Raw genomic sequence first — 27,074 nt, 5'->3', positions numbered from 1 at the left:
TACCATTAGACCTGAACTTCCAAGGTCAAGACAGTGGAATTGTTGCAAATTCTACTCTTTCCCACTTTAAAAACTCACTCACACAGGTTTCACTGTCATTGTCAGATACAATGGACAACCAACACACTGTTGTTCTTTTGATTGACTAAATGAACAAAATTAGCACAAAAACTTAGTTCAGATGGACTACTTCATACAGTACTTTCAACAATTATGTCCTCCAAATCTTATTTTTCATTCTGAAACTCAAGATAGTTATCGATACCTTTAAATTCTTCGTAGTTTTTGCCAACTGTTTGTGACAAAAATTGCTGCTTTTTGAATGCAAACACATGTAACATGTAAAAGCTGTTTGCTCTAAGCACAGTGTAGTGTCTAATGCCACACACATTCACACGACTGGCAATTGTTAGAAACTTCAGCAATTATAGTTTCTCAAATGAAAGGAGTCTTGGCTATTTTCTTAATTAATTTTTCTTCATTCATAAGATTTATCATACCAGGAATCATCATGGTAAACCTTTGCTACACACAATTGAAAGTATATCTTTCCTTGAGCACAGACATGTTCTGTTGTAGATGGCATCTTACTGGGGCCCTATGTGGTCAGAAAAAGATATCGTCACTCTTGACCTTTACTGTAAGAGGATTTGTAGACAGCATGTGCTTTGCCTTCATAATTGCTTGCTTTACCAACATGTGGACTTTGATTCATGTGAAGACATGAATCGAGTAGCTCTGAACAAGTATACCTTTCAATATTTCAGCAAGTGTATATAAAATTCTCTGCTTATCTGCTTTTATCTCTACTAGAGTAGAAGATGTGCTCATTCTTTTACGCAATCTGACATGCTCTTTCCCCAATCACTTAACCTGTCTATATTAATTGAAACCCATCCTCTGGGTATTTCCCCCCTTCCCCCTTTTCCTTCTCCCTGGGCCTCCTGTCCCATGATCCTCTCGTATCCCCTTTGCCAATCACCTGTCCAGCTCTTGGCTCTATCCCTCCCCCTCCTGTCTTCTATCATTTTGGATCTCCCCCTCCCACTTTAAAATCTCTTACTAGCTCTTCCTTCAGTTAGTCCTGACGAAGGGTCTTGGCCCAAAACGTCAACTGTACCTCTTCCTAGAGATGCTGCCTGGCCTGCTGAGTTCACCAGCAACTTTGATGTGTGTTGCTTGAACTTCCAGCTTCTGCAGAATTCCTTGTGTTATATTTATTGAAAGTTCCTCTGCATTTTACTTGTAGACCAAATTGCTACCTTAGCATTATATCTTCAAAGAGTTCAATGAAAGCATTTTGACCATAAATATTACTTAGCTTTTGCATTCTACAGATGTTGCCTGATCAGCGGAGCGTTTCAGGTATTGTCTGTCCTATTCTACGTTTTTCATCGTTAACCACTTGGTATATATCCAGTTTTGAGGAAAGGTCACTGTCCAGAAATGTTAACTGTTCTCTTTTTACAGATGTTGCTTGACGATTCAGTTCTTCCAGCATTTGTCTTTATTTCAGATTCCAATATCTGGCTTTTGCTGCTACTCCCAATATTGTGCACACAATCTTAGAAAATGTCTGTTTACTGGTTATTGTGCTGTCCATTGATGGTTTAGGAGGAAAAAATAACCAGAATTTGTTTTACAAGACATTGCATATGAGGGTTCTTCTTGGTTGGGAAGGAGCTTAGTGGTTATCCCTATTGCAGTCAGTTAACACCTATTTTGTTAAAAGCGTCACACTTGAAAATGTAACAATTTAAGAGATGATCTGAGCTTTTTATTCCTAGAAAAGAGGCACAAGTGAAAAAGCTCTATCATACACTATTAATTGTCTTTTTGTAATGTTACCTGCTAATAGGACTTGGTGGATTTTGACGCCCAAAATTCATATCAACCGTCTAAGAGACCTTAAATGATTTCTGGGGCTTGATTTATTTATTTATTTATTTTTACCAGCTGTTGCTGTAAAACCGGCAGCAATGCCTGTAATATGTCAGACTACACTGGATGTATGTACAGTGGTACCTGACTACTTAGGATACATTGGGACCTAATTAAGCGGCTGCCCCATGAAATTTCATGGATATAGTTAAAAAGGTATATAAAGAATTCACTGAGTAACAAATTATGTACTTAACTGAAATACAGAACAAATTAGACCACTAGCAATACTACTATAGTATGATAAAACTATATTAGTTCCTAATAGTTTCTGATGGAGGAATTCATCCAGTGTATGCAATGAACAAAATGAGCAGATACATCTAGTGCAGATAATGGACTGCCTTCAAACAATGTTTTTGATGCTTGTATCCTCCAAATCTTCACTTTTTGCAATATTCAAAATGATTATCAGTATCTTCAAGTTCTTCATATTTCCTAACTTGCGTATTTCACTTCCACTCCCGGCTGCTTCTGACATCTCCGAGCCTGAATGCATCAATTCGCAGTGAACAAAGCAGTTCTGAATTGTCTTGTTGCTTATTCCTCGCTAACTATCAGTAACAAAAATCACTCTTTTGAACACATACATGCAACTGATTCTATTTAAAAACTGATCACTCTGAGCACGGTATAGCGTCTAGTGGCCACACAGCTGAGAACCTGTTCAGCAACAGTCTCCCGTCCCAATTAAGCGGCATAGTGTCCCAAATAAGTGAAGGGAATGCCAGCAGTTTTCTAGATTGTGGCTACCCTGATTAACCGATGACCCAATTGATCAGAATCCGCTGTATTTGACTTCATAATTGCAACCTAATGTTTATTTATTATTAACCAGAAATATTAATAAAGGGACAACAATAAATGATTCTTTATTTAAAATTTTCTGTTGCACCTGTTGATCAGGTCTCCTGGCTGAGGAAAGAAATATTACTCTGTGTGAGATTCTTGACACAAATTTGTCAATTCTTTGACTTTTGAGTATAACCACTGAGTCAATTATTTCTGAGAATAAAATGTCATTTGTACCAAACCTTTTTTAAAGCATGTGTATAATCATTTTATTGTGTGAAGTAATGGCAGAGTTGAATTGCATATTCTTCATTGGTTTAATTTCTGTTTTTCTGCTGTTTAAAACCCAGAATAGTGTTGTGCACTCTAATCCTCCTCTCAGAAACTTTTTGTGGCTGATGATCATTTTTATTTTGGGATTTTTGAAAGCTTTTATCATTTAACAAGACTTCAAATATTACAATAATACAATATTGCAAATGTTCCAAATACTATGTAGTTAAAATAATAAATGATTCCTGAAGAGAGAACTGGCACCATGGAAGTAACTTTTTTAGTAGATAATATCTGGTAATTCTCAAATACTGAAATGCTATGGAAGTGATGCTTTGACTGGTGTAAAAAATTTCATTATCCATCTTTTGTAATGGTAATGCAGAGCGCTACAGATAATTGAAATAATGTTATGCTCTGGTGTTTAAATAAATTCTTTCTGGGAATGCTGTCAAATACTTAGTAGGAATAACTAAAAGTAGACTTTTGATAAGGGTCTGATTTTTGTTTTCCATTCCTTAATGAAACAGCAATAGATGGTTTGTTGTGACTGCTCCAGCTAAGTTGACTATCAGGTTTTTCATCATTCAGGAGCAAAACTAACTCATATTCCTCCCCTTCTCCAAGCAATGTATATGTAAGGAAATTAACATCCTCGTTACTTCAAGTTTGGTCACTGTGGTGTACTTAAGAATTGGTGCTGCTTCCTGCACCCATCGACTTCATCAACTTCGTCTCCAGCTTCCAACCTGCCATCAAATTTACCTGGTCTATTTCTGACACCTTTCTCCCCTTTCTCGCACTCTCTGTCTCTGGAGACAGCTTATCTACTGATGTCAATTATCAACCCACTGACTCTCACAGCTACCTGGACTCTTCCCGCCCTGTTACTTGTAAAAATGTCGTCCCCTTCACTGAATTCCTCTGTATTGCACCTTCTGTCAGTGAGGCTTTTCATTCCAGAACGAAGGAGATGTGTTCCTTCAAAGAAAGGGGCTTCCCTTCCACCGCCATCAGCACTGTCCTCAATTGCGTCTCTTCCATATCATGCATGTCTGGCCTTACCCCCATCCTCCTGCTACCTTACCAGGGGCAGGTTCCTCTTGTCCCACCACACAACCTCTGTGTCCAGCACATAATGCTCTGTAACTTCTGCCACCTCCAACAGTATCCCATCACCAAGCAGACTTTTCCCTCTCTTCTCCTCCACGCCCCTCCCCAACTTTGTGCTTTCTGCAGGGATTGCTCCCTATGTGACTCCCTTTTCCATTTGTCCCTCCTCACTGATCTCCTTCCTGGCACTCATCCTTGCAAGCAGAACAAGTGCTACACTTGCCCCTACACCACCTTCCTCACTACCATTGAGGGCCCCAAAAAGTCCTTCCAAGTGAGGACTACTGTATCCGATGCTCCCTATGTGGCCTCCTATATATTGTTGGTACCTGATGTAGATCGCAAGACTGCTTTGCCAAGCACCTACGCTCCATCCATCAGAAAAGGCGGAATCTCCCAGTGGCCATCCATTTTAATTCCACTTCCCATTCCTATTCTGACATGTCAGGCCATGGCTGCCTCTACTGTCGCGATGAGGCCGGACTCAGGTTGGACAAGCAACACCTTGTATTCCATCTGGGTAGCCTCTACCCTGATGGCATGAACATCGATATCTTGAACATCTGGTAATGTGCCACCCCCGTCCCCACTGCACCATTCCCAGTTCCTATCTTTCACCTTATTTCCTTACATCATCACCTCCCTCTGGTGCTCCTCTCCAACCCTGCATCATCTTTCATCTTGAGTTTCTTCCTCCCCTCAGCTTCTTTTTGACTCCTCACCTTTTCATCTCCAGTCAGGTCTCAGCCTGAAACGTCGACTATGTTCTTTTCCATAGATGTTGGCCTGCTGAGTTCCTCCAGCATTGTGTGTGTTGTCAAGCAAATGGTCCCTAATGTGGGGTCACTTAACACTGAGGCTGTTTGTATTTTGTTTTGTCTGGATTTCGTCCTTGTAGGTTTCTTCTGCCATTGTGGATTTCCAAAGTAAAACTGAATCTTTTTTCCAAAATAATCAGTGTAGATTAAAATAAATGCCCTTGTTTTAGTTTAGTAGAATGGGGGTTGGAGAAGTTGAGAAGGAGCTTGATGAAAACTCTTTTCACTTTGTTCCCCAACATCCTGTTCTGAAATTTTACTGTAAAGATGTATTGCCTGGGACAACAGTTTCCTGTGATAGTGGTGACTTTGTGATGAATTCTATTACCATACTCAGTTGTGACTGCTCTAGTTAAAAATGAATTTCATAACTTGGAATCCTTGTGTGCTTTTTTTATTTGTGATCTTTACTATATAGGTTGTTCCTTGAATAGATTCTAGATTTAGCTTCCAATAATAGACCAGGATCTAGTATGTTCCAAAAGTGAAATATGTCGTTTCTAGTCTTACACTAGAGGAGCTATATTAAGATTACAACACGCTACAATCCAATTAAGTCAGTTATTGCTTGATCTAATGGAGGGTTTATGCTAAGTGCAGTGTTCTGTTCTTTATTGCAGGAAGGATGAATTTCACCCTGAGGGTTCAGAGGTTGTGCCCACATGCTTTAAACAATTCCCTATATTTCAACTGTAACTGAGATTGGACGCCATTTGTAATTCTTGAAATGCTGGGAATAGGTGAATGAGTGTGTATTCTACAGCTTTTCTACTACTACTGAGCTACCTCTACTATTTCATCTGATGCAATTAATTCTCAGATATTTTTCATGTGGGCGATTAGTGGCATGCCTTTTAATTAAGCAGCAGGATGTTGATATGTTTCAAGTACTGTGACTGTTGCGTTGATGCAGCTACCCTTGAGGACTCGCTGCTTGTGTGAATGTTCTGCATGATTCTGCGTTACTGTCTAAAGATATCAAAGGAGTTATTGTGGCTCACGATTGCAGAAGCTTGCAGCTAATTAGTGGCTCATTTCTGAGAAGAGTATGCTTTGAATTGTAAGGTGGGAATTTGTTGAGCACTGTCAAAGTCACTGATGGGTGGAGGGGGTGGGGGGGGGTAGTCTACCGCCATATTTGTTTCTTTAGAGAGAGCAGCTGTCTTCTGTAGCTTTTATTTTCACCCACTTTATTGTTCTAATTTTCTTCTGCTTACAGCCTTCAGATTCGTGCTCTTGTTTTATGCAAGTTTACGTTTGAGATTTTAATCCAGATTCTTGACAGCCTTAAAACAGGGGGCAGAGGTAGCTAAGGCAGACGCGCAAATTATGATGTCGGCATTAATTTTTTTACCTTGGATTCCTAAACTCCAGGGGTGAAGCACGTTCACTGCATCCACATTATCTGTGGTGAGTAGTTTGATCCTACAACGAATTCCTTTCATAGATAATTTTTTTTGCCCTTCGCTGCTTGACTGTCGGTGCCGGAATCTACAACAAAATTGTAAAGGTCACGTTCATTGCTGCAGTAACCATTCACTGTGCTCCATTGTTTGGCATCAACACAGGAAGCTGCAGCTGCCTTTGGCCTTCACAATGTGAGAGATGGCCGTGTACAAGCGAACTGCTTTGTTCCAGTAGGTGCTGCGCGCCATTTACATGCTAATATGGGTTATGCTAACTGTTCTCTCTCTGAACTTGACAAAGTATGTGACGTGGCTTGTCTGGCTAGACGTTATCTTTCATATTGAGATATACAGTGGTGCTTTTAATTGATTTTTGTTCATTGCCACCTCTTCCGGGAAGCATTGTGTTATTTTTCTGCGAGTTAAAATGACTGAAATGGGCAGTCTTAATTATAAGCAGAAAGGAATGTGGCGGTGGAACAAAAATTACATGTCAGACAGTTTTTCACAATTTTTGTTCTGACGATAAGTGTTCGTGGTGCTGCCAAAGTTGCATGTAATTGTGGCCTTTCCCTACCTTCCTCTAAGTGTGGTAGGTTGATTAATTATTATTGTTTTGAATCTTCCGTCACTACTTTTTAAAACTCTTCTATGAATAATTCATAGGGAAAAGTAGAAGACCTTTGGCCAAACTATAAATTTAGAGCCACTTACATTTTCTGTAGAGATGATGTAAGTATAGGAAGAACTGGTTTTCTCTGAATGGAGAAGATGCATTATTCATACACACTGCAGTCCATGATGAAGTTCTTTTTAAAAAGGTTTACAGATAATAACACTTCCCTTTGTGTATTGGTGTTAGCATAATGTTTGTAAAAGCGAGTAAAAAGTATTTCTCAACCAAGATTGAGCAAGCATGTCAAGGTTACATTGAAGTTACCCTTTTGCATGAGACCCAGGCTGCAGGTACTGTCAATGCAAATTTACTCTTATGGAAGTATCAAAGTGTGTTCAAATCTGACTTTGAGTACGTTGCCTGTTCTGGCACCAGTCTGTATTATTATTATTATTATTATTTTTCCTCTTTGTGATTTTTTTTCTGAAATTATACCTGTGCTATTTATTCTTTGGGCACTGTACTGTGTGCTGTTGGTAATATGTTTTACACCTTTGGCTCTGGAAGAATGCTGTTTCATTTGGCTATATTTGTGTGTGGCTGAATGATAGCTAAATACTATAAGCTGACAGCTCTGTAGATGCCTTCACTCTTAGCTATGGAATCTTCTCCCTTAGCCCTCAACCCTTTAAGGTGCTTCTTATTATCGATTACATTCTTCAAACATTTGGTTATCTATCCTAATAATACCTTGTGTTTGGTGGCTTTTAAGAAAGAAGTGATGTTTTGTTACATAAAGTTGCTATGTAAATTGAAGTTCTTCCTGTTTGCTCATGCTGAGGATGACTTGTGCTTTGGAACTTTATGGTTTCAGTTGCTTGTGTCACCACCTCTCATCTTCTGCCTTGTGGTGTATAAACAGATGGGCATTAGATCAAAACACGAACTAGCTCCTGCAGGACCTCACCTCAGAAATGTTGACTGTTTCTTTCGTCACAGATGTGTCCTGATCTCCTGAATATTTTGAAAAGTATTAAGTCTATGAGTATTAAAAAAATGTGTGGCATTGGAATAGGTCCAGAAGATGTTCAGGAGAATTATTATGGGAATGGAAGGGTTAATGTATGAGGAGTGTTTGGCTGTGAGCCTGGACTCGCTGGTGTTTAGAAGAATGAGTGGTGATTTCATTGAATCCTATCAAATATTGGAACGCCTAGACAGAATGAATGTGAAGAGGATGTTTCCTTTAGTGGGGGAGTCTAGGACTAGAGGGCACATCCTCAGAATAGAGGGGCATCCATTTAGAATGGAGGAGAAAGAAATTCTTTAGCCAGAGGGTGGTGAATCTGTGGACTTCATTGCCACAGTTGGCTGTGAAGGCCGAGTTACAGTGTATAAACAAGAGGTTAATAAGCTCTTGGTTAGCCAAGGCTTCAGAGGTTATGGGGAAAGGCAGGAGAATGGGTTTGAGAGTGATAATAAATCAGCCATGGTGGAGCAGATTTGATGGGCCAAGTGGCCTTTTCCACTCCTATGTATATCTTATTTCCAGCATTTTCTGTTTTTGTTTCAGATTTTCAGCATCTGCATTTTTAATTGATTTTCACTTGAACCAGTTTCTTCCTGTTTATTTTCTCTATGGGTGGGCTTGGGTCTGAATAGCCTACTTCTTTTCCTATATAATCAATGTTTTGCTTTTTTAAAAAGTTCTTTCTAAAGCATTGCAATTTAGTAGTGCTTATGGCTCTATATCGTTATTTGGAGATATTCTTTTCCAGTTGAATTACATTTTTATTATGTTGTCCGGATGAACAGAAAGAAAGTAGTAGTACTTGTTTACTAGATAAACAAGCAGTTCTGAAGCTTGGTTCCTGAGTGCTTTTCATTTGCAGTTGTTTGGACACAGTGCTGATTTGAAAGACAAAGAAGATGAATATGCTTGTGGGGTCATGCTCTCTTGGGGTCATTGTGAGTTTACTGTTTGTGTGGGAAACGCACCAGAGGCTGATGTGGTTGACTTTCTCAAATCAAATTCGTCTATAGCTTAAACTATGTGAATCAGAATTTACCCCCTCCACTGCCAACATCAGAGGGGATGTTAGAAAAGGCTAATGAGCTATTTCAAGTTTAAACATTTCAAATATTTTGAATAAAGTTGAAATCAAGATTCAGGGTAGAAATAGAAGGAGTAGTAAATTCCTAGGAGGTGTTTCAGTATAACCATTTAAACAAAATGCTTTTGTTAGTTTATTTCTATCTGAGTGTATGACTGAAAAACTTTCTATATTGCTTGTTATAGGCACATGGAATTTTTTTTTGTGCCAGACAGCAGTTTAAAAGTTAAATGGGTTCTTGTCTTTAAAACCTGTTATTCATTAGATAACACACAATAGTATTAATATTTTCCGAATAAAGTGATATTAACTCTTTATTTCAATTATCTGTTAATCTGTACTATATTCTTTTAGGCTCGAATGTTTAAAGCATCACTAGACTGTAAATCAGATTCTTGTAATACAGGTTCAGAAAGTTATCATTTAACTTCAGCTTTTCAAAATGTTAATTTCACATAGCATTTTTTCCTACTGTCGGCATATTGAAAAGGACTTAACTGTGACCAAGCATGGAAAAATTTTGGTTATGTCATCCAATGCAGCATTGAGTTTTGGAATGCTGATATCTTGTCAGTATTGTCAGACAGAGAATTTGGATAACCTGTGGTCTTCTGCTTATGTTATGAAGTAGGTAAAGCCTTAGTTCAGTTTCTTGGCAGAAAGGAACTTGCATCACTCCAAAGTGTCATATTTAATAAGTGCTCGAGTCCTGGTGTGGATTTAGAGCCCTTAGCTTTCTGTCTGACACAAGCTTGCTACCAGTGAACTGAGCTGAGATTTTGTTGACGTAACCGTGGCATCTAAAGCCTTCTCTTGTCCAAACAAACAAGTGTGATAACTAGTTTGTTAAGCCTGTTGTACATGTTCTATAGAACAACCATCAATATCTGGAATCCAGAAGGCGGCCTGTCAGTGGGAGCACTACATAAACTGAGTGCTTTTCTTCCTCAGGCTATTTCTGCTCAAAGAAGCTCAACCTTGGACTCAAACCAGCAAAGCATCAATGTTCAAGGTATGTCAATAGCTAAAGACAGCATGTGTCTCTTCAACTGCAATTTTTTTGTCATCAGTATTTTAATAATGTTTGGTCTGAAATTTTGGAGCAATGTCTGAATCACCCAACATTGCATTGAATTCTGAACCTGTATTTTGTCTAGATAGAACAGCTTAAGTTTATGATTAAAAATTTAAAGTCCTGAGATTGGGTCTGTCGCCAATGGAGTCATTTAAAATTATGAAGAGAATTGTATTGCGAATGTTGAAGGTGTGTCATCAAATTTTAGTAGTGATGTGTTACTTTGAGTAAGTGTAACACTAGACAATGTACTCTCTGAAATGAAATATCTGATGTGTATTTTTTTTCTGTACATAGTTGGTGGGTCCGAGGGGAAAAAAACTTTTCTTCCTAAACCTTGAGTTAGAGTCATTGATTTCTTAGCCTAAGTGCAAGAATTCCAAGAGAAGTACAATATCCCCTAAAACCCTCACTAATTTTTATAGATACACCATAGAAAGCATTCTTCTAGGGTGCATCACAACCTGGTATGGAAGTTGTCCTGTTCAAGACCGAAAGAAGCTGCAGAAGATCGTGAACATGGCGCAGCACATCACACAAACCAATCTTCCGTCCTTGGACTCACTTTACACCGCATGCTGTTGGAGCAGTGCTGCCAGGATAATCAAGGACACAACCCACACAGCCAACACACTTTTCGTCCCTCTTCCCTCCGGGAGAAGGCTCAGGAGCTTGAAGACTTGTATGGCCAGATTTGGGAACAGCTTCTTTCCAACTGTGATTAGACTGCTGAACGGATCCTGACCCGGATCCGGACCCGCACCCTCCAAATATCCGGACCCGCCTCTCGATTTTTTTGCACTACCTTACTTTCCATTTCTCTATTTTCTATTTATGATTTATAATTTAAATTTTTAATATTTACTATTGTTTACTATTTTTAATATTTACTATTTGTAATCCAGGGAGTGGGAAGCACAGAATGAAATATTGCTGTGATGATTGTACGTTCTAGTACCAATTGTTTGGTGACAATAAAGTATAAAGTTATTGCTAAGAAAGGCTTTAAAAATTGAGTCTCTTTCACATGGGAAAAGATTATGGATTTTAATAAATGTTTACAGAAAGTTAATAATGAAAGATTAATTCTATTGGTTGGCATGCCGATGCCCAAGTTAACACAATAAAAAGTAATTATGTTTTTACTTGATTGCTAGAATTTATTATTTTTATTTAGAGATACAGAGGGCCTATTATGCCTGCACCATCCAGTTACACCCATGCATGTGACTAATTAACGTACTAACCCATATGTCTTTGGAATATGGGAGGAAAATGAGAACCCAGAAGAAACAAATGCAGTTTCAGGGGGAGAACATACAAACACCTTACAGGCAGCCAAGGGAAATGAACCGGGTTCATTGTCATTGTAAAGTGATGTGCTGACTGCTAAGCTACAGAATTGATACTGTATGTACATCCCTGAAAGGCAGGGATGTGCGATTAGTCCATGGTTCTAGATTAGCAATTAATACCTACTTAACTGCAATAGGCTTAAATAACTGGGTAACTTGGAATGACTAACCCTGTATTATTCAATTCAAAAATACTTTGTTTTGAAATCACTTTTGGATCATTGGTGTTTGCCCCCCATCAGTGCATATTACCACTTGAAGATTTACTGGTGAGCTGGGAGGAAACTTATCCTTCAAGCACTGTACTTAAAGAGAAAAAACAATTATTGAACTTTGATTTTTATTATCATTTTAAATTTGCTAAATCTTTTCAGAATATTGCTAGGTAGGATCTGCTCTTTCCATCTCTTCCTTACCTTTTCTCTTGTTACATCAAACCAGGAATTACAGGTTGAAGAATGATGTGATTACGTAAAGGATACAGATTCATGATGCTAACATTTTATACAAACAGAGCAAATGTAGACACCTGTGAAACTGTAAGTAGACTATTAAAACTGAATTGTTTTAATGGATTGGAATTGGAATACTGAAGTTACTAAATGATTTAACATTGGCCATTATTTGGTTTAGATTGTAAAAGAATACCATTCAAAAACTAGGCCATTAGGCATTTCTGAACCTGACTTCTGAGCTGAATTTATTCATCCACACAAGAAAAGTGAAAATTGACATAAGAAATGAATGAAGATGTTTCCTGGTTAAATCGTGAATGACTAAGCCCCTACTTTGAGATTAGCCCCGGTTTCAGGCATCCCAGCTAGGAGAAGTATCTTTCCCTTCAAACTTTATAAAAATATAAGAGTTTAAGCCTGATTAGTTTAATCTCTCAAAGCAATTTATCCTCTACTCCCATCAATCCCGATAAATTTTCACTGCACTCTACCCATCACAAGTATATCTTCCTTTCAGATAGGACGCCACACCTCCAATCTCTTTTAAGACGTCTATAATTGCGGTTTTGTTTCTTGTAGTCAAATCCTCTATTCAATAAAGAGCGACTTCATTTTGTCTTCCCAACTATCTGCTGTGCCCTTGTTAATGTGACTCTGTCATACATTGTCCATTCATCTGGCCTATCCCTGGCATTCTCTCTTCACCCTTCTCATTAGTCAGATTGCTGCTGGCTTTATACAGTCAAAAGGCTTGGGTGAAGATCTGAGCCCCTGCTCCTTCCTCATTCTCACATCAAAACATTGCCCACAGTCTCATGTGATGTAGTTTTGTTTAAGAACTTTACCTGTGGTACATTATCAGCCATCTGAAAATTCAAAAACAAAGTATCATTAGTCAATCCCTATCCATGTTAAAATCCAGTAGATTTGTGAAATATGTGCACAGTTACTAATTATTTAATGAGAATTCTATGATTTTTCAACACTGCTATTGTCAGACTAACTGCTTTATAGTTCCCATTTTTTAAATATAAATGGTGGGGTTACATTGTGGGAGTTCCAGAATGTCTGGAGTTCTGGAGATAACCAGTGCATCTAGTTTCTCTATGCCATCAGTATTTGTGTCATAGAGCAATTAAGTCACCTGTGCTGGTATTAAAGAGCAGCAAAGAAACTGCAAGCTTTAGCAATCTGAAGTAAGTTCTGCAGAACCTGGTCAGGGAGCATCTTTGGAGAGTGAGAAATGATTAATAGTTTAGTTTAGTTGACCTTAGACCATAGATAGTTGAAGATGTGATTCTTGTGTGTAGCTGAAGCCTGTGAAAATTAAAGCACAGAGTTTATAACTTGCCAGGCAAACTCCTTATGGGACGTGCTTGTGTTACATTATTTCAAATTCTATACTGGCAATGAATATGAAGGAAAACCGGTGATGTTGTCAGTTTTTAACTATTGAAATGAAGGGAATGAATTATTATTTTGTACCATTAATTATGCTGTGATTTGTTTGACACAGGCTATAATTAGAAAGAATTATAGTATGATAAATGTTAGAATTTGTTATTTATTTGAATATTATTAATTTTAAGCCAGTTTTGCGTATTGGGTTCAGCAAAGTTGACCTCTCCTGTAAATAAATTCTTATTCAATTTCTTACTGCACATTACTCCACTGGCATTTAGGGCAGCAATGAAGGTCCTCCATCTCTGTCAACAATTTTGGTCTTGGTCTTGGCAGTGTCCAGGGCTTCATTCATAGTGCCAGTAACTTCCCCTCAGTTTTCACTGCTGTCAGTTATGCAAGTCCCGCATGGAGACTCTGGAATACCATCACACATGGATGTAGAAGGATTCTTCATTGCTGTTTCCGTAACAGTTTTGTTTAGCCAGTTGGGGTTGTTAGCTCTGAGCTGAACCTCCAAACCTGGAGGATCAGTGGACAATTCTTAGTCTGGCCTCTGCCCTTTGACCTGTTTGGAATGGGTGGCCCTGCCAAGAGCATAAGGCCCTGGCTCCAGCCAGCATAGCTCTCCAGATCATGGAATCTCCAAGGTTGTGGTGCTCTTTGGAGGTGTAATAGTTTCTGGGTCAGTTATAATCAGGGGATAAATACTATTCCTCCTGTACTTGCAAGATGACAGGGTCCATAACAAGGAAACCTGGATTGAGTGAAGAGCACTGTAATATCACATGTTCTGTATTTGATTATATAAAGTCAGATCTAGGTTTAAACTTAATTTTTCTGCCTTTGCTCTGTGTCTCTTGGTTCATTATCCAACAAAAACTTTAAGGTCCAAAATAAGTTCACCTTTACATATTTGTAATTTATGCTACCATAGCATGCAATCTTCTCTATCCCTTGCCCCATGTTCAAGATTAATCTCTTTAGTTATCTACACTTGGTTAGATTAATGCTGCTGCAATTCTTTGAGGATATGGCTAATAAACTAAATAAGGAAAAAAACAATTGAACTGGTATATTTGAATTTTTGTAAGAGCATGCACAGAAATTTGTTGGGGCAGATGGAATTAATGATAATATACTGACATTGATAGAGATATTGGACAGAAAGCATTGTAGAAATGTTCTTCTCAGGAAAGTGATTTGTAGGTGAAAAGGTTTGGTCTCCAACTATTCATGCTCTATATTCATGGTTTTTTGCCTGACAAAACTGAATTCATTGAGGAAATATCAGGCATGATAGACAAAGGAAAGTTGGTGGGTGTTGTTTCTTTGGGTATTCAGAAGGCTTTTGACCAGATGCCACACATGAGTACGTATGACAAGAGCCCATGGTATTACTGGAAAGATACAAGCATAGAAGTTTGGCTGATTGGCAGGAGGCATAGTGGGAATAAAGAGAGCCTTTCCTGGTTGGCTGCAGGTGACTAGTGGTGTTCTGTGAGGTTGGTTTTGGGACTGCTTTTTTTTCCACGTATGTCAGTGATTTAGATGACAGGATTGATGGCTTTGTGACTCTGGATGACACACATAGGTGGAGGTGCAAATAGTGTTGAAGCAGGGAGTCTGCAGAAGGTCTTTAGTTGGGGAGAATGGGCAAAGGAGTGACTGATGGAATATAATGTACAGGGTCTTTTTTGTATGTTAAATTTAAAATGGCTTCTTTGTTATGTTATACTGGGGAATGCTTCTTGGTGTTATGTAAAATGCTGAGAAAGTCTCTAGCTAGACATTTGCTTGGGTTAATACAGACAGCTGGGTGCTATTAGCCAGTGGGTGTTCATGTATCGTTTTGTTTTCAGATGATAATGCTGTCTCATATGACTGGGGACGGGGTTTTTGGCGGGGAGGACGGAGGAGAGACGAGGAGGACGGTGGACGGGGTTTTTGGTGGGGAGTCGGAGGAGAGACGGAGAGGATGGCGGACATGCGGGGTTTTTTGGGGGGAGTTGGGGGAGAGACGGGGAAGACGGTGGACGGGGCTTTTGAGGGGGAATCGGAGGAGACGGGGAGGACGGTGGATGGGGTTTTTGGGGGGGAGTTGGAGGAGAGACGGGGAGGATGGCGGACGTGCGGAAAGGCTCCGGTCGATCACTCCGAGTGGTCCCGAGCCGTGAGTCGACAGGATCCGGGTGGTCGTCAGAAATCGATTGAGCTCCAACGGTTGCGAACGAAGAACTTGGACTTTGATAAGTCTTGGCGTCTTTTTTTTCATTACTTCCTTTTCTGTATCGAATTTATATTAATGTCATAAACTTAGTAAAATCTATAAAGTGTACTTGGTAAAACGTACTGGGTGTGCTGGCTGATGATTGATGTTTGGGATTGATTCGGGCGGCAGCTGACTCCGTGGGAAGTGTTGAGGCAGGTTCTGGGTGGGATTTCCCCTAGACACATACGAGCCAATATAACTGAGTGTTACAAGTGGGGGCTTGTTGGGATTTGGATTTTCGGTAAAGCTGTATAGTCGTCGCGTTAAGTAGTGCGAAGCTGGATCGAGATAAGATTGTAAGTTGGTGTCAATTAGAGGATGTACCGGTGAATCATGTGTGCATGCTAAGTGGGGTCAAATTCCACATTCCGGCAGATGTACTGGTGCGAGGGTTGAGTTTGATTAAAGGTATCGGGCAGGTAGAACTTATAGCTAGAAGGGGTGGGAAAGAACTGGAGTCCAGCTGGATGTTGGTTCGGGCAAGTGCCGACGTCATGACGTTGGAACTACCAGCGACAGTCCAAGTCCAGGGGGAGGCGGGGCCGTGGGGTTTTTACACCCTCCCGGAGGACGAAAGTGAGGAGGTGCCGGAGGAGGAGCTAGATGAGACCCCAGGGGAGGTGCCAGTAGCCAGGGGTGGAGGCGCGGAGTGGGAAGGCTGGGCCAGGCCCCGTTCCCCCAGTAAGGGGTGAGACCTCCAAGTTAGCGGCTGCCATTACCTCCCTAGTGAGAAGGGTTGAGGGGCCCCGCCGGAAGCTGAGAATTTTCTCAGGAGTCATGCCCACCCCGGAAGGGGAGGATGAATATGAGGCATGGATTGAGAATACGTCCCAGTTGTTAGAGGCGTGGTCAGTTTCAGATGAGGAAAAGAGACAGCGATTGGTGGAAAGTTTAAGGGGCGTGGCGGCCAGTGTAGTCCGCGAGTTGAGAGCGGAATGCCCTTCGGCTTCCCTGTCGGAGTGTTTGGACTGTCAGGAGATCCCTGGCAACTTTTAGCGGAGTTTCAACAAATGGGGCACGGCTGAGGAGTGGAAGAGTGTCCCTGCCCCGGGAATAAAGGTCATATGTCAAGTTGGGAGCGACAGGAAAGTAGGAGCCCCGATGGGAACGGATTGGGCAGTGGATCAATTGGGGATTGACGATGACGTGCTACCCACTGTTTACTGTAATGTGACTGCTCTGAGGAACAGGCAGCTGCCGGAGTTGAGCCCCCAGGAAGTGGGGGCGGCTCAGTCTGATGACCCGAGCATTGGCAGTATCTAGTACGCGGTTAGCCAGGGTGATATAGGCCAGGTGGAGAAGGCGAAGCATGCCTCCGTTCCCCTACTACTGAAGGAATGGCCTCGGTTGAAGCTGAAAAACCATGTCCTCTACTGGGTTATGTTGCCCCCGGACCACCCCCAGCGTTGGCAGCTGGTCATGCCTGAGAAGTATCGGAAGACTGTGCTCCAGGCACTACATGATGATTCCGGGCACTTAGGGGTAGAGAAGACCTATGGATTAGTCAAGGTCCGGTTTTACTGGCCCCGGATGAGGGGGGAGGTGGAAGAATACTGTCAGACCTGTAGCCGTTGCGTCAGGAGGAAGACCTTGCCTGCGCAGGCGGCTCCATTATCCCACTTGCAGAGTGCGGGACCCCTGGACCTGGTGTGTATGGATTTCCAGTCTATTGAGCCAGACACCAGCAACACCGCCAATGTCTTGGTCATCATGGATCACTACACTAGATATGCGCAGGGTTTTCCTACTAAGGACCAGAAAGCGACTACTGTGGCGAAGGTGTTATGGGAGAAGTACTTTGTTCATTATGGCCTTCCTCGGCATATCCATAGTGATCAGGGACGGGACTTTGAGAGCAGGCTTATCCATGAATTACTGGGTATGCTTGGGGTTGAGAAATCTAGAATCACCCCCTATCACCCGCAGGGTGATCCTCAGCCCGAGAGGTTTAACCGGACCCTGCTGGACATGCTCGGCACTTTGGAGATTGGACAGAAGAGTAAGTGGAGTCAGCACATCGCCCATTTGGTTCACTGTTACAATTGTACTCGCAATGACGCTACAGGGTACTCGTCCTATTATCTGATGTTTGGACGGGAAGTGAGGTTGCCCATTGATCTGTGTTTTGGGACTGAAGCGGGTGAAATACCTTTGAAACCATATCTGAAGTACGTGTCCGATATGAGGAGAGAGTTGAAAAGGGCGTACGAGTTGGCTGAGGCGGCAGCCACCAAGCAGAGTCAGCGGAATAAGAAGAGGTATCATCAGAAAGTAAAGTTCATCCAGCTATTGCCGGGAGACCGAGTCCTTTTCAGGAATTTAGGACTACCTGGTAAGCACAAGTTGGGGGATCGTTGGGCAGCCACCCCCTACATGGTGGAGAGTCAGTTGCCGAATCTCCCTGTTTTCCGGGTGAGACCCGAGGACGGGAAGGGGTCTGTCAAGGTACTCCATCGGAACCACCTGTTGCCTCTGGGTCGAGAGGTGAAGGTAGACCCAGAGCCCGAATGGGAGTTTACGGCTAGTACAAGGACTCTGCAAGGGCGCGTGGTGAGGGAAGAGCCCGCTGCGAAAGAGACGGGGCCGGTCCCCACCTCGAAAAGGGATACGTCATTGGAAGATGATGATTCGGACGTGTGGTACCTGTTTCCGTTCGCTGATTCCCTGGTGCCGGGAGAAGAGACTCCTGGCCCTTCCATCACTGAGTCAGGGGAACCGAGGGAGGGTGTTGCAGAGCCGCCTGTATTACAGCCGGAATTGGGGGAGGAGAGGGTGGAACCAGAACCCGAGGCAGAGGGCTCACAGGTGCCGAGGGGTCCCCATGAGGGTGAGGGTCCAACAGGTAGGCCCGGGGTGTCACCTGGGGTGTCTGTACAGGAAGAGTCAGCAGAGGAAGTACAGAGGTCTCAGAGGAGTAGGTGCCCTCCCAGAGAGGTTGACTTACACAGCGCCGGGAGAACAGGGTGTGATCTCTATTGCCCTGGAAAGTTATGTCACTGTTTTATGCACCTGGGTTGGGTTTTGTGTTTTGCAAGGAGCACTGGTGAACCCTGTTAACGTCATGAGGGCATGACTTTTATTTGGTGGGGGAAGAGTGTACGGGGTCTTTCTTTTTTGTATGTTAAATTTAAAATGTTGTTATGTTAAATGCTGAGAAAGTCTCTAGCTAGACATTTGCTTGGGTTAATACAGACAGCCGGGTGCTATTAGCCAGTGGGTGTTCATGTATTGTTTTGTTTTCGGATGATAATGCTGTCTCATATGACTGGGGATGGGGTTTTTGGGGGGAGTCGGAGGAGAGACGGGGAGGACGGCGGACGGGGTTTTTGGGGGGAGTCGGAGGAGAGATGGAGAGGTTGGTGGACGGGGTTTTTGGCGGGGAGTCGGAGGAGAGACGGGGTGGACGGTGGACGTGCGGAAAGGCTCCGGTCGATCACTCCAAGTGGTCCCGAGCCGTGAGTCGACAGGATCTGGGTGTTCAACAGGAATCGATTGAGCTCCAACGGTTGCGCACAAAGAACTTGGACTTTGATAAGCCTTGGCGTCTTTTTTTTCATTACTTCCTTTTCTGTATCGAATTTATGTTAATGTCATAGACTTAGTAATATCTATAAAGTGTACTTGATAAAACGTACTGGGTGTACTGGCTGATGATTGATGTTTGGGATTGATTCGGGCGGCAGCTAACTCTATGGGAAGCGTTGAGGCAGGTGCTGGGTGGGATTTCCCCTAGACATATATGAGCCAATATAACTGAACGTTACAATAGTATAGGGTGGTGTATTGATATGCAGTTTGGTAGATGAAATAAAGGCATAGACTGATTTCTAAATGAGAAAATTCAAAAATTAGAGGTGCAAAGGGACTTCGGAGTTCTTGTGCAAGATTCCCTAAAGGTTAACTTGCAGGTTGAGTCGGTGGTAAGGAAGGCAAATACAATGTTAGCATTCATTTTGAGATGACTAGAACATAAGAGCAAGGATGTGATGTAAGGCTTTATAAAACATTGGTTAGATCGCACTTGGAATTTTGTGTGCCGTTTTGGACTCCTTTTCTAAGAAAAGATGTGATGGGATTGGAGAGGATCTAGAGAAGGTTCATGAGACTGATTCTGGAAATGAGAGTTAGTGTATGAGATGTGTTTGGCTCTGGGCCAATTTAGAAGAATGAGAGGTGATCTCTTTAAAACCTATTGAAAGATCTGGATAGAGTGGATGCAGGGAGGATGTTTTGTATAGTGAGGGAGTCTGGGACCAGAGAACACAGCCTCAGAATAGAGGAGCCTCCATTTCGGACAGATGAGGAATTTCTTTACCCATACGGTAGTGAATCTATTGAATGCATTACCACAGGCGGCTGTGGAGGCCAAGTCATTAAAATAGAGGTTGATGGGTTCTTGTTTAGTCAGGGTGTCAAAAGTTGTGGAGAGAAGGCTGGAGAATGGGTTTGAGAGGGAAAATAAATCAACCTTGAAGAATGGCGGAGAAGACTTGATGGTCTGTATGGCCTAATTCTGCTCCCATGTCTTCTATCAACACTTCGGCTGATGAGATAAAACATAATGGTTTACCAGTATGTATGCAGGACTGCACAGGTGTTTTGAGACACAATGCTAGAGAAACAGCAGGCAGGCAGCATCTATGGAAAAGAGTAAATAGTCGACATTTCAGACTGAGACCCTTCACCGTTCCTGAGTTTCTCCAGCATTTTGTGTGTTGCTTGATTTTCCAGCATCTGCAGATTTTCTTGTTTGCAGATGGTTTGAGAGTATGGATGAGGCTTCAAGGGGATCCTGAGTGAAAATAAGAATTTAGCAGAAGGAATATAATGTTGAAAAATTCGAGATTATCCATTTTGGTGCATATAACAGAAAACAGGATATTTAAGTAATGAGAAATTGTGTAGTAATTGATTTCAAAAGGACCTGGGGTGCTCTATAGAGGCCAACATACAGGTACAGCAAGTGGTTGGAAGAGCTAATGGTATGTTGGCTTTTACTGTTTAATAGTTTGACCTATAGGAGTAAAGACATTGTGTTGTAATTGTATAGGGCCTTGGTGTGACTATACCTGGAGTATTGAGTATAATTGCCTTACAACTGACATATCAACGTAGAGGAAATGCAATAGTGATTTAAGCAGGCTAATAGCAAGGATGATACGTTTACAGAACAAGGAGACATTTGACTTTTCAGGTATTTTGTACAGTTTCGAGAAGTGAAAGACCATCTCCTTGAAACTTCCAAAGAGCTTGATGAGCAGGAAGAATGTTTCTCTTGACAGAGGAATTTAGGTCTGGGGCACAGCTTGAGAATAGGGGTTACTAAATGGACTAGCTTTTATCTCAAGAGGATAGGACATTTGAAGGCTAGTGCTAGTAAAGGGCACTGAGGTAGAAGATCAGCTGTGAATGTCAGAGCGACTTGAAGGGCTGGATGTCTCACTCGGGCTGTTTGTAAATGATGTAAAATAGATTGTGGCATTTGAGTTTTAGCAGGAATTTTACAAGGAACACAGAATAATCCTAACAAATGTTTCATTCTATATTCGATGCAAGTCATATTCCACCTGTACCCGATTCCCTGTGATTCCTGAAATAGGTGAAGGTATAACTCCGGGAAGGATTTTCAATTTCATGAAAACTAATTCTTAAAATTTGAAAAAGGAATATTCTTGATGATCCTGATCATCCTGTGGTGTTCTGAAATTTCTCAAAAATTATCTAAAATACTATATAGAACACATAGAACAGTACAGTACAGGCCCTTCGGCCCACAGTGTTGTGCCGACCCTCAAACCCTGCCTCCCATATAACCCCCCACCTTGAATTCCTCCATATACCTGTCTTAGTAGTCTCTTAAACTTCACTAGTGTATTTGCCTCCACCACTGACTCAGGCAGTGCATTCCATGCACCAACCACTCTCTGAGTAAAAAAAAATCTTCCTCTAATATCCCCCTTGAACTTCCCACCGCTTACCTTAAAGCCATGTCCTCTTGTATTGAGCAGTGGTGCCCTGGAGAAGAGGTGCTGGCTATCTACTCTATCTATTCCTCTTATTATCTTGTACACCTCTATCATGTCTCCTCTCATCCTCCTCTCTAAAGAGTAAAGCCCTAGCTCCCTTAATCTCTGATCATAATGCATACTCTCTAAACCAGGCAGTATCCTGGTAAATCTCCTCTGTACCCTTTCCAATACTTCCACATCCTTCCTTTAGTGAGGTGACCAGAACTGGACACAGTACTCCCAAGTGTGGCCTAACCAGAGTTTTATAGAGCTGCATCATTACATCACGACTCTCAAACTCTATCCCTTGACTTAATAAAGCTAACACCCCATAAGCTTTCTTAACTGCCCTATCCACTTGTGAGGTAACTTTCAGGGATCTGTGGACATGTACCCCGAGATCCCTCTGCTCCTCCACACTACCAAGTATCCTGCCATTTACTTTGTACTCTGCCTTGGAGTTTGTCCTTCCAAAGTGTACCACCTCACACTTCTCCGGGTTGAACTCCATCTGCCGCTTCCCAGCCCACTTCTGCATCCTACAATGTCTCTCTGCAATCTTCGACAATCCTCTACACTATCTACAACACCACCAACCTTTGTGTCGTCTGCAAACTTGCCAACCCACCCTTCTACCCCCACATCCAGGTCATTAATAAAAATCACGAAAAGTAGAGGTCCCAGAACAGATCCTTGTGGGACACCAGTAGTCACAATCCTCCAATCTGAATGTACTCTCTCCACCACGACCCTCTGCAGGCAAGCCAATTCTGAATCCACCTGGCCAAACTTCCCTGGATCCCATGCCTTCTGACTTTCTGAATAAGCCTATCGTCTGGAACCTTGTCAAATGCTTTACTAAAATCCATATAGATCACATCCACTGCACTACCCTCATCTATATGCCTGGTCACCTCCTCAAAGAACTCTCTGATTCTATCCTTTTTCATAATAATGCTGAAGGCCAGAGAGCAGTGGTCACTGTCCCCCAGATGCTCACCCGTTGAGAGATCTGTGACCTGACCTGGTTCATTACCTAGTGCTAGATCTAGTATGGCATTCCCCCTAGTTGGCCTGTCCACATACTGTGACAGGAATCCGTCCTGGACACACTTAACAAACTCTGCCCCATCTAAACCATTGGAACTAATCAGGTGCCAATCAATATTAGGGAAGTTAAAGTCACCTATGATAACAACCCTGTTATTTTTGCACCTTTCCAAAATCTGCCTCCCAATCTGCTCCTCTGTATCTCTGCTGCTACCAGGGGGCCTATAGAATACCCCCAATAGAGTAGCTGCTCCCTTCCTGTTCCTGACTTCCACCCATACTGACTCAAAAGAGGATCCTGCTACATTACCCACCCTTTCTGTAGCTGTAATAGTATCCCTGAATAGTAATGCCACCCCTCCTCCCCTTTTTCCGCCCTTTCTATCCCTTTTAAAGCACTGAAATCCAGGAATATTGAGAATCCATTCCTGCCCTGGTGCCTGCCAAGTCTCTGTAATGGCCACTACATTATAAGTCCATGTATGTATCCAAGCTCTCAGTTCATCACCTTTGTTCCTGATACTTCTTGCATTGAGGTACACATACTTCAGCCCTTCTACCTTACTTGTCTTTACACCGTTTATTCTGCTTCTCTTTCCTCAAAGCCTCTCTGTATGTTAGATCTGGCTTTACTCCATGCACTTCTTTCACTGCTCTATCGCTCTGGGTCCCATCCCCCTTGCAAATTAGTTTAACCAATTTCCCCCGCGATCAATAAAGTATGACTATGACTAAACCCTCCTGAAGCATGCTAGCAAACCTACCTGCAAGGATATTGCTCCCCCTCGAGTTCAGGTGCAACCCATCCAATCTGTACAGGTCCCACCTTCCCCAGAAGAGATCCCAATGATCCAAAAATCTAAAACCCTGCTCCCTGCACCAACTCCTCAGCCACGCATTCAACTGCCATCTCCTCCAATTCTTACCATCACTGTCACATAGCACTGGCAGCAATCCTGAGAACGCCACCCTTGAGGTCCTGTTCTTCAGCCTTCTGCCTAGTTCCCGAAACTGACACTTCAGGACCTCAACCTCCTTCCTGCCTATGTCGTTGGTACCAACATGCATCACAACTTCTGGTTGCTTTCCCTCTCGTACCAGGATGTCGTGCACCTGGTCAGAGACATCCTGGATCCTGGCACCCGGGAGGCAACAAACCATGCGGGTGTCCTTCTCACGTCCACTATTAATGATAACAGAACAACTTAACAGATTTGTGCAGTCTTTTTCACTAATTGAATTGAAAGTGTTATTTTAATTGACAGATTGATAACTTCAGATGGGAAAAGTATTAGTTATTGGAATTATCACAAAAGTAATTTTTTGCATTAGCCCTGTCTGGAAAGGATTTTTCTTGGATATCTAAAGATATTTCACTCTCAGTCTTGAATATTCTCAGCAACCAAGCCTCCACGGCTCTCAAATACTGAAGATAAATTGCTCTCTGGGTTTCATCTCTGTCCTAAATGGTCAATCTTTTATTTGGTTCTAAACACTTCAGCCTAAAGAAATGCCATCCCTGTATCTATCTCTGTTAAGTCATAAGAATTTTGTATGGTTCAATGAGATTGACTATCATTAATCAGCGTGGCTCTTTATTTGCCTTAGTTTAGAGACAGCACAAAAATACCGACCAATTCAATTATGAAGTGGTGGTCCTTTGAGGACAGATTAAGTAAACTGAAATGTTATTCTCTTGAATTTGGAACAAGAAGGAATTATATTGAAACATTAGATTCTGTGACCACTGCATATAGTAGATGTTTGCCCTGAGGTGAAGTCCAGGGGCATGGTGGCCAGATAAAAAGACACAAATTTAAGACTGAGCTGAAGAGTTTATTCTCCAAAGTATTTTTTAAAAACATGGAAAAGTTTAAAAAGAGCTGGAATTCATGTTGTCACTTGGACCCTGAAGCCTTTATCTGGAAATTGCATAGGAACACAGAAATAAGGAGGAATGTTCATCTGGTCCCTGGTGTCTGTTCAGCTGTTCAACATGATTCTGGCTGATCTGATTGGCTTCTTTTCCACTTTCCTGCCTGATTCCTGTAATCTTTCAACTCTGTTCAAAAATCTGTCTTCCAAACTTGTACTTTACAAGTTAACATCAGCAGCTCTCTGGGGTAGAGAATTCCAAAGATTGAGAAAATAAACTCTTCAACTCAGTCTTAAATTTGTGTCTTTTTATCTGGAGACCATGCCCCTGGATTTCCCCTCCAGGGCAAATATCTACTATATCCAGTGGTCACAGAATCTTGATATTTCAATATGATCCCTTCTCATTCCAAATTCAAGAGAATAAAAGTTCAGTCTACTTAATCTTTCCTCAAAGGACCACTGCTTCATAAGAATTGATTTGGCTTGTATTTTTGTGCTATCTCTAAGTTGAGGCAAACCTGGAACCATGCTGATGAATGATAGGCGATCTCATTGAACCATACAAAATCCTTATGGCTTAATGGGGTAGGTGCAGGGATGTTTCTTTAAGCTGAAATATTTAAAACAAAATGAAAGATTGACCATTTAGGATGGAGATTAAATTTCTCCATTCAGAGTGCTATTAACCTTTGGTGTTTGAGAGCTGTGGAAGATTGGTTTCTGCAAACTATATCTTTTTGTAGATTTAATTTTTTTCACCTGTTTTTAATGCTGCACAATTCTATTATTACAGTAATAGAATTGTGCAGCATTAAAAACAAGCAATTTGTCCCATCACATTCTTTCTGATGTTACATATGTACTAATACCATTTACCCATAAAAGGCTCATACTTTTGGCCCAAAACATTCACTGTTTATTCCTCTTCATAGATGCTGCCTGACCTGCTGAGTTCCTCCATTTTTGTGTGTTACCCTGGATTTCTAGCATCCACAGAATTTCTTATGTTTATGATTAGCATTGATGAATGTCCTTTTTCTTTGTTTTTATTTATTATGCATTTGGGATAGAATAAAGTGGTACTTGTTAATTTTGAAGTTTACATTGGTATTTTGTGCTTTGTGATTACAAAGGGAGTTTACTTTGGCAATAGTGCATTTATTGTTCTGGATGGCTACCTCACAGGCTTTGCTGGAACACATGAAATGACAGAAACACTGGATGTATGAGAGGACCTGCATTGTGAAATCTGAGAATGGCAGGACTACAGCTCATGACACCTGCTTCATCACCTATGGGCCCTTTTTTTGGACTGCCGTGGCAACAGGAAGCTATTCATGATAACATTTTTACACCAAGAAAATATCAGGTATGTGCTGTTAATGAAAAAGGTAAAGGAAACAAAATAGAATAGGGAAAACATTAAAATTTTTTTTGGACTTTCAAAGCCTTCTTAACTCAGAACCTAGTACCCTGTGTTAAAATATAGACTTTTTCTTCCTTATTTCCTCATCCTTCATCCATTCGTATTGTGGATAAAGAAGCTGCTTCTGTTATCCAAAATCCTTCGCCTTTGAGCTGGAGACAAGTTTGCATCCCACCAGAGCCAGTGGGAAATTCAAAGTCATAGAGTTTACAGCACATCAACTCACCTTGTTCATTAAACACCCTTCTGCACTAATCTCATTTTCTGGCACTTGGCCCATAGCTTCCATGACTTGATAATTCAAGAGCTTGTCTAGATACTAATTGTTGTATCCAACACCACTTAGACTTTCTCCCCCAATACTCCGACTGGAAATGTGTTCTAGATTCTAGCCATCCTTTTGTTTTAAAAAAAAAACGTAGTTTAATTTAGTTCAAGTTTAACTTCCATTCAAAAATCCATGAATACAACCAAATGAAACAGTGTTACTCTGGGGCCAAGATATGACTCAGAACCAACAGTCACACACAGCTCAAAGCACATGAGATAACAAGCACAGTAAAATAGTTACCCAAAAATATAAAAAATAATAGTCCAAGGCCCTGAGTCAATGAATGTTGCAAAAATCTGAAGACACTTTTAGTATCCTCTTTAATATTATTGGCTAGCTTACTTCTATATTTCATCTTTTCCTTAATGACCTTTTTAGTTGCCTTTTTTTTTGTGTTTGTTTTTTTTTTAAAGCTTCTCAATCTTCTAACTTCCCAATAATTTTTGCTCTATTTTATGCCCTCTCTTTTGCTTTTATGTTGACCTTGACTCCTCTTGTTAGCCATGGCTGAGTCATCTTTCCTTTAGAATAATTCTCCCACTTTGGAATGTGTATATATATCCTGCGCCTTCCAAATTGCTTCCAGAAATTCCAGCCATTGCTGCTCTGCTGTCATCCCTGCCAGTGCTCTATTCCAATTAGTTTTGCCCAACTCCTCTCTCATGCCTCTTTAATTCCCTTAACTCCACTGTAATACTGATACATCTGACATTAACTTCTCAAATTTCAGGGTGAACTTAATCATATAAT

At 41.4% G+C, this 27,074-nt stretch overlaps 1 protein-coding gene across 6 annotated transcripts in view; it reads left to right on the top strand.

The window, feature by feature from the left end:
- dicer1 (dicer 1, ribonuclease type III) overlaps positions 1 to 27,074 on the top strand; it is a 177,709-nt gene that overhangs the window by 35,177 nt on the left and 115,458 nt on the right. For 4 of the 6 annotated variants that reach the window (XM_063045309.1, XM_063045294.1, XM_063045302.1 and 1 more), the window contains 3 exons: positions 10,025 to 10,085; positions 11,945 to 12,042; positions 25,753 to 25,936. The exons of 1 other annotated variant lie outside the window; for it this stretch is intronic. In XM_063045309.1, the coding sequence (XP_062901379.1) occupies positions 25,823 to 25,936 (114 nt within the window). In that variant the 5' untranslated portion in view covers positions 10,025 to 10,085; positions 11,945 to 12,042; positions 25,753 to 25,822. The remainder of the gene's footprint in view (positions 1 to 10,024; positions 10,086 to 11,944; positions 12,043 to 25,752; positions 25,937 to 27,074) is intronic. One more of the 6 variants, XM_063045322.1, reaches the window with a different exon arrangement.

This window comes from Mobula hypostoma, chromosome 1 (genome assembly GCF_963921235.1).
Source record: "Mobula hypostoma chromosome 1, sMobHyp1.1, whole genome shotgun sequence".
NCBI classification, from domain to species: Eukaryota; Metazoa; Chordata; class Chondrichthyes; order Myliobatiformes; family Myliobatidae; genus Mobula; species Mobula hypostoma.
The sequence above is the reverse complement of the archived record's forward strand: the minus strand, read 5'-3'. Positions and strand labels throughout refer to the sequence as shown.